General features: G+C 41.4%; 1 protein-coding gene across 1 annotated transcript; it reads right to left on the bottom strand.

Annotated features, from left to right (window-relative positions):
- Window positions 1-4988: 4988 nt before the first annotated feature.
- Window positions 4989-7016, bottom strand: ZNF594 (zinc finger protein 594). The gene has a single exon (XM_012659873.1). It carries the CDS (start codon window positions 6978-6980, stop codon window positions 4989-4991), a length of 1992 nt encoding a protein of 663 aa, XP_012515327.1. The 5' UTR covers window positions 6981-7016.
- Window positions 7017-8238: the final 1222 nt, after the last annotated feature.

Genomic DNA, 8238 nt, shown 5'->3' on the forward strand with positions numbered 1-8238 from the left:
TCTCAAAGCAGTTTTAAAAGAAAAAGGTTTATATTTCCTTTCTGTCTGTTCAGCTCTTTTCTGATGTTGTGAAAAACAGACCTGAGAAACAGAGCTCCCCACCAGGTGCCTGTTAGCGAGAGGGTTCATAGGGTTGATCTTTAGCTGTTATTGGGGAAATCTCCGTGGGATTAGATATTTTCCTGTTATTTTTGCAAAGCCACCCTTTCAACCTTGTGCGTGGATTGGCAGTCCAGCCTCCTGGGGACAGTGCCAGAGCATCCCGCGCACTGAAATACCAGTTGTCGAAGGGCCAGGCTAGCGAGAGCCATCTGCCTCTTGCAGGGTGGCGCGGCGCCCAAGGGCCTCAAAGAAGCAGGGCCAGGACGGCGCAAGGCACGGGGACCAGGCCAGACGAGGCACCTAGTGGCTTGGCCAGACCCATGGACGCGGGCACCGAGCTCCGCACGCACGGCCAGTGTGGGTGCTTGTCCTCAGTCTCCCCCTCACTCAGCGCTACCTAAGCGGCCGCACCCATTGTGCCCCTACCCCAACTAGTCACGAGGACCCGCAGGAGGCCCGGGGAGATGCACACCGCGAGCACTTCCCGCCCCTTCCTACGTCCACGGGCTACAGTTAGGAATAGCTACCGAGTGGAGTCCTCCTCTCTTCCTAGACAAGCGGGGAAGGGGGGCACTTCCGGCCTACGTGAGCTGCCGTCTAGGCTGGTGTCTGAGGCTCGGGTTTCTACCCGGAGTCACTGAGCCGGCCAAGATGGGAAAGACCAGTCCCTGTCCAGGAATAGGTGAGTCTAGTCGGGGTGAGCTAAAGGTACGTTACAGTTCTCGTGCTTTGATGGCTGTGGCCCGTGGGAGCTCCAGGCCCCGACTCGGTGTATGTCAGGAAAGGTGACCAGATACGTGAGGCCTGAACCTGACAGAATTGGGAGATGCCAGACTGTAGTGCTAAGACTGCTTTGGAGGTGGGCAGGCCTGGATTTGAATTAGTTTCCTCACTTACTCGTTGCGGGTCTTTGGGCAAATTACTTTGCCTTTGTAGACCTTAGTTTCCTGTTTATAGAACGGTGTTAACAGTAGCATCTACCAGTTAAGACTGAAGTAAAGAATACAAGAGAAAATGGGTGTTAAGTGCTTATCACTGGATCCAACACATAGGAAGTACTACACAATAATGGAGCTAGGTAAGGAGGGAGCATTCCTGACAGGGAACAGCGCGTGGAAAGGCCATAGGGCAAGAGGGCGGTGCCTAGGTCCTGGGAGAACTGCAGAGAGTTCAGCGGTAAATATTGTATACATTAGGAAGGAAAAGTACGCACTTTTTAGAAAGCCCTCCCCAGCTAGCTCAGACTCCCTACTGTAGTATCATATTCCTCTCCTTTCTGGCACTTACCATTGTAATTTCATTAATGATTCTATTAATAATTAGTCTCTCCTCTACTAGTGTAAGTTCCAGTAGGGCAGAGACTGTTGTCTATGCTCACTCCACTTTGTAGCACTCAGTGACTGACACATATTAAAATCTCAATAAATATTTATGGAATAAGTGGATAAATGGGGCCAGATCAGAATACATATGTCACATTAAGGACTTTTGACTTCAGGCTGAAGTTATTGGGAGACCATTGTGGAAGTTTAGAGAGGGGGTGGCACTGTCAGATTTGTTCTAACGATCATTCAGGCTACCCTGTAAGAGGAGGGTTGGAAGCAGGGAGGCATGTTAGGAGGCTGTGGTAATAGTACAAGCAAGGGATGATGGTGGCCTCACTCTAAGGGCATCAAAAATCAAGAAAAGTGGACTAAATTGGCAGATTATTGGATAACATTCACTTCTTCTACTATACTCACACGCTCTCTCCCCAAGGTTGGTAGTGACAGTCTTGTATCCCATGAAATGTTTATATGAAGAAACCTTTCCTAACCCACATTCCAATCACCCCTATTCCTCAAAGAGATTATCAGACTCTGATTTTCTCTCAGTGTTGGCTCTCCTAGAGTTTGGTTCTTTAGCTACTTAAAGTCTCATAAAGGCAGACTTATCATACCTTCAGGCTCTTTTCTCAAAGTCCTAAAGTAGGTTGCTTCCTAACAGGTAGATCCTATTCTGCAGAATTCATGTTTACAAATTGGACACTGTATTTTAACTTCTGCTACCCAACAAAGCTTTCATTTCATGAATTGTCTGCTTATCTGAATATTAACTCTTTCAGGCAGGGCTTCCTTATCCCCCACTGGACTGTAAATTCCTCCAAGAACAATGACTGTCTTTCTTTAGCCACATGTAACTATGGCCCCTGGCACATATTAAGCAGTCAATAAGTATTTCTTGAATAACTTTTATTTCAACATTCACAGTTGAAAACATTTCCATACTGTAACAAAAATTTCCCTCTGCTTTCAAAAATCCAGTACTCTCTGTTTGATTCAAGCTCCATCAGGAATGAAATAGTTTTCAATCTGAGATCTTCAAGTAATAGTTAATATTTCAAAAAGCCCAAGGCAAATTATATATTTTACCACAAAAGGGATAATAAGATTAATGAAAATGTTGTTTGCTTTTGGCTGGAATGTTAGTACCTAAGTCTGGTTATGTCATGCCAATACATGCATCTGAACAGCAAAAAAATAAGGAGCTAATTATTCTTTTTAATAGATGCAGTTTGGTAAACATGATTATTTAAAATTACGAAACACAGAGGAGTAAAAAAGAGGGCCCTGGTGTTTAATAAGTTGGAGACCACTTCATTAAATTACCTTCAAGTCCCTCCAAATACCCTGCTTATCCTTATAAACAACAACTCTCACTGTACAGCACTGTAAAGACAGGTAAAGGAATTAGAGATAGGCTTTTTGGAATAAATTCCCAATTCCTTTCTTTCATAAAATTGGAATGCTAAAATGTTCTAGCTAGCCAAAGGTTTTGCTTAGTTAGAATCTGGGATAACTCAGAAATGTTAAGTATCTTTTATTTCTGAGCCAAGTGTTACCACTGATAACTATTTTGAATTCCTTTTGCTCCCCAAATATATGTAAAGATCTTCTCACTTAAAAAGATTATGAGTTTATGTGAGATTACTAAAGAGCTAAACCTTTGAGTTAGGTGATGGGGGTGGGCAGGCTTCTGGAGGCCCTACACCATATCATTCACAAGCAGTCAGCATTCAGGAATGGTGTGAATGGGCTTTTCCCACTTTAAGATATCCCACTACTGTTCTGATGCCACTCTGGAGAAGCCAGAACCCCTGGTAGCCCCCAGTGCTTAGAACTAGGTTCTATTCTTCACGCCAGCCACAAGACACCACTCTATGTTATACATCTTATATTTTGCTTGTAAATACTTCCTCTTTTGTTTAAAAACAGTTAAAGCTCTAGCTGCCCTTTGATGTGTCAACAGTAAATTCTGGTTTTCTCATTTAAACCTCACAATTACCCTATGAGGTAGATTATTTTATCACCACTTTATCAATGAGGAAAATAAGGATTAGAGCGGGTAAGTGGTTTGCTCCAGGTCCAATACATATGGCACTTGTAACATGGACTCAAACCCATGACTGATTGTTTCTAAAGTCTGTGCTCCCTGCATCACACCAGATTGCCTCTCTTGAAGCAGGTCATCAAACTAACAGTTTCTGTCAGACTCTGGATTCCCCTTGGGATGTGCTGTCACTGCCCACATCACACTGAAATGCTTGCTTAAATGGCCCCCTGGCATTCTGAATATCTATCAGCAAGGTTTCTGAGCTGTGGCACTATTGACACATGAGCCAGATAATTCTTTGTTGTAGAGGGCTGTGAATGATAAGATATTCAGCAACATCCTTGGTCATTAGAGGCCAGTAGTCTCCTCCAAGTTGTGAAAACCAAAATAGCTCCAGACATTGCCAAATGTCCCCTGGGGGGAAAAATCACTCCAGTTGAGAACCACTTAACCTCTCTGTGCATCTTACAAGTACTCTCACTGAGGAAAGATATGAGTTTGAAATTCTGCTTGTCTTACATTGTCCCATTTGGTAACTTTCTTATCTTATTACTCATGTAAATTAATATGTAATCTGCCATTAGTTCAGAGTATATATTTGATGACTGTATCTGATTGTACAGATAGGCTTGGCAGGGCTTAATTACCAATGTTAGTTACCAGATTAAATTATGATTGGCTTCTCTCCAGAGTTCTATTCAGACTCTCTAATTCTGCAATAAACTGTCCTGGTTCAAGGTAAAACCATTCTCTCTAATCAGCTGAGGAGAGGCTTTCTTCTAATTCCTGACTCATGTCAACTAAATGCTTGCTGTGGCACTCAGTCTAATTCTGTTCTGAATACCTCCTGTTCTCTTATCTCTTGATCTTCCATTTCCTGATACTACTTGTGGTCACCACTCTTTCTCTGGGGAACACCTCACTTGGCTCTTGTATCCTTGCTTTCAGCTATCCTATAGTCATTTTTATTATTTGTTTCTTCTCAATTCGTGGATCATTGTAATTTGCATTATCATGGATGTATGAACATATTTTTGTAAGGAAGAAGAAAGGGGACTATGTATAAAATATATACTTAAGGGAAAGAATTCATCCCAGAGAAAGATTTTAATAACCCTATAGTATTTAAAGCAGATTTATACTTGTTACTGGACTAGGAAGTCAAGATTGAAATGACTCCTTCCATGAAGAATTTAGTTTTGGGGTTGTTGCCACAGTGATTTCTAATGTTTTTAATAATGATAGAAATCCCTGAAAACCTTCTCAAGTAATTATATCCTTGGGCCATACTCCACTATCAGCTCTGAGGCAGAAAAAAAAGGTGACTATGTCCAAGGGCTTTTTGCTTTTCCACTTCCTTACATTTATATGTTTTTTATCCAGTAGGATTTTTCTATGTTTTCCTACCTTTAAATAGTTTATCCAACAGTAAAAATTTTCTGTAGTGCAATAAGATGTGGTCTCCATCAGGTGTTTTCCTACTTTTACTGCATTCATTAGGTTTCTGATACCTATTAGAATAAGTCTTGTTTGAAGACTTTCTCACATTCCTCAAATTCCTTTCCAGTGTGAAGTTTCTGGTGTTTAAGAAAAGCTGTGCGTCCACTGAAGGACTTCTCACAGTTGCTACATTCAAAGGGTTTCTCTCTGGTGTGAATTCTCTGATGACTAATAAGGTGTGAGTTCTGACTGAAGGCCTTCCCACATTCAGGGCATTTATAGGGTTTTGCTCCAGTGTGAACACGATGATGTTTAATAAGATCTGAGCTGCTCCTAAAAGATTTCCCACATTTATTGCATACATAAGGTTTTTCTCCACTGTGAGTTCTATGATGTCTCATAAGGTCTGAGCTCTGATTGAAAGTTTTCCCACATTCTTTACATTCATATGGTTTCTCTACTGTATGAGTTACCTGATGTCTAATGAGGTCTGAGCTGCCTTGGAACATTTTACCACACTGATTACACCTAAAAGTGTTCTCTTCCTGATAGATTTTCTGCTCTTCCCTAAGCTCCTCATTCTTGCCGAAGATTTTCTCACATTCTTCCAATTTCTCTCCAGTATGAAGTCTCTGATGTTTGAGAAAAGCTGTGCGCCAAATGAAGGCTTTTCCACATTTTTTACATTCGTAGGGCTTTTCACCACTGTGGATTCTCTGATGTTGAGTAAGGAGGGAACGCTGCCTGAAGGCTTTCCCACATTCATTGCACTGATAAGGCTTCTCTCCAGTATGAATTTTCTGGTGTGTAACAAGGTGCGACCTCTGGCTAAAGGCTTTCCCACATGCATTACATTCGTAGGGTTTCTCTCCAGTATGAATCATCCAATGCCGAACGAGATCTGAACTTCCCCGGAAAGTTTTTCCACACTCAGTACATTCATAAAGTTTTTCTTCCCTAGGAATTTTCTGTTGTTTGATAAGTTCCAAGTCAGAAGTGCAAGCTTTTTCACATTCAAGTTCCTTTCCAGTACGTAGTCTCTGATGTTTAAGAAAAGCTGTGCGCCCACTGAAGGATTTCCAACATTCGTGACATTCATATGGTTTCTCTCCACTGTGAAGTCTCTGGTGCTCGGTAAGGCGAGAACGCTGCCTGAAGGCTTTTTCACATTCATTACACTTGAACGGTTTCTCTCCAGTATGAATTCTCTGATGTGTGACAAGGCGCGAACTTTGACTGAATGTTTGTCCACAGTCATAACATTCATAGGGTTTCTCTCCAGTGTGAATTCTGTGATGTATAATAAGATCTGAGCTTTGATTGAAGGCCTTCCCACATTCATTGCATACATAGGGCTTCCCTCCACTGTGGATTCTCTGGTGTAGGGCAAGGTTTGAGCTTCCCTTAAAGGCCTTCCCACACTCTTTACATTCATAGGGATTCTCGCCGCTGTGAATTCTCTTATGTCTAACCAGGTTAGAACTTTGATTGAAGTCTTTTCCACATTCCTGACATGTATAAGGTTTCTTTCCTGTATGAATTCTCTGGTGTATAATAAGATTTGAACTTTGATTAAAATTTTTCCCACATTCATTACATATGTATGGTTTCTTTCCTGTATGAATTCTCTGATGTATGATCAGGTTTGAGCTCCGACTGAAGGTTTTTCCACATTCCTTACATTCATAGGTCTTATTTATATTATGCACTTTCTGATGTTCATTTAATCCTGACTTCTGTTTGAAGCTTTGTCCACAGACCGCATATCTATGGGATCTTTCTCCTGCAGGAAGTATTTTTTCTTTTTCATTATATCCATGGCCTCTCTTTCCTGTAGTGGCTTTCTTGGGAATGAGATTAATTTCACTGATACCTCTCTGTTGGGAAGGGAGATGGCTCACTGCATCCTCTAAGGGGCTTACCCAATGCCTCAATAACTTGTCCTCAAGATCCCTGGTTTCAACTAACTCACATTCCTGGGAGATCTGTCTTTGGAGTCTTTCTGCTGCTGCCCTTGCTGAATCTTTTTCTTCAGAAATTTCCATCTTTGACTTCCATTCCTTCATCTTATTCCTGGTCTCAGAATCTGAAATGATAAGTAGATCACTCAATAATTCCTAAAATACAAATATTACCTCTTCACGATACTGGGAAGTCTAGGAGGGAGGAACAAAGAACTTAGAAGAGAACACTTCCCCACCAGAGCTGAGATTCATACCTTATTAGAGAGACTGTGGCTACCACAGGAACCTGTGCTACCACACACCCTTGTTGATGGGGAAGAAACTTGCTAGGCATGAAGGGTGGTGGATTAATTCACTGGAGGAGGTGGGCAGTCTGGAGCTGGTTCATAGGAAGTAGCCTGTTGGATAGGGGAGGAACTTGCTGGATGTTGTGGCTTGGCCAGAACTGGTTCACAGGAAGCAGCCCACTATGGTGAAGGCTTCCCACAAGTTGATCTGCTAGCAGTTGTTCCAATAAATAAATAACCAAAATAAAAATAGACCAGCATACTGGTACTAGGAAGAGAAGTTCTTTTCTCTTCCTATGGCCGTGCATTGTCCCTCCAGTATCCTCTATTGAAAAAGTCTAAATCTTATGCCAGCTGGCAAAGGAGAAATGTTTACAGGGTCCAGCTGAAGTAACATAAGCAATTTGGAGTTGAGAGGTAATAAATTAATAACTGGCATCTATTCCTCCCAATAAACCATGATAGTTAAGCAAATCTGAAACTATGCCTCAGAATGAAAATGTCTGGCTGTCATTTCAATAGAAATCAATTTTTCCTTCCTTTCTGGTATTCTGGTGGAATTGCCTCCTTTTATATGATAATTTTATATCCTCTTCTGCAATTGGAAGACAGATGAGATTATTGCTTTTAGGTATCCATATTGCCAAATCCCTGACCTTGCCCAATCATAAAAACACATTTCTGAACTCCTTGGAAAAGTCATCTCACTTCAGTCCTGCTAGTAGGCACTCTTTAGTCAGTAATTTTCTCACAATGAATGAGTGGCCACACAGCATAGTGAGTAACAGCATGGACTACAGGCCTGGGTTTGAATCCTGGCTTCACCATTTAAGGACTATGTGACCTCAGTCAAGTCACTGGAGTTCTCAGTGCCTCGGTTTCTTCATCTATAAAATAGAGATAATAATAGTACTTGACTCAAAGAGTTGTTATGAGAATAAAATATATATAAATATATGTAAAACATTTAGACCAATGCTTGGCATATAGAAAGCACTATATAAGTGTCATCTGCTATTATTATTAGTATTATTATTAATCTTTACCCTTGAAGCCCAAGAGTTATCATTAAG

Source organism: Propithecus coquereli, unplaced genomic scaffold (genome assembly GCF_000956105.1).
Source record: "Propithecus coquereli isolate 6110/MARCELLA unplaced genomic scaffold, Pcoq_1.0 Scaffold640, whole genome shotgun sequence".
NCBI lineage: Eukaryota > Metazoa > Chordata > Mammalia > Primates > Indriidae > Propithecus > Propithecus coquereli.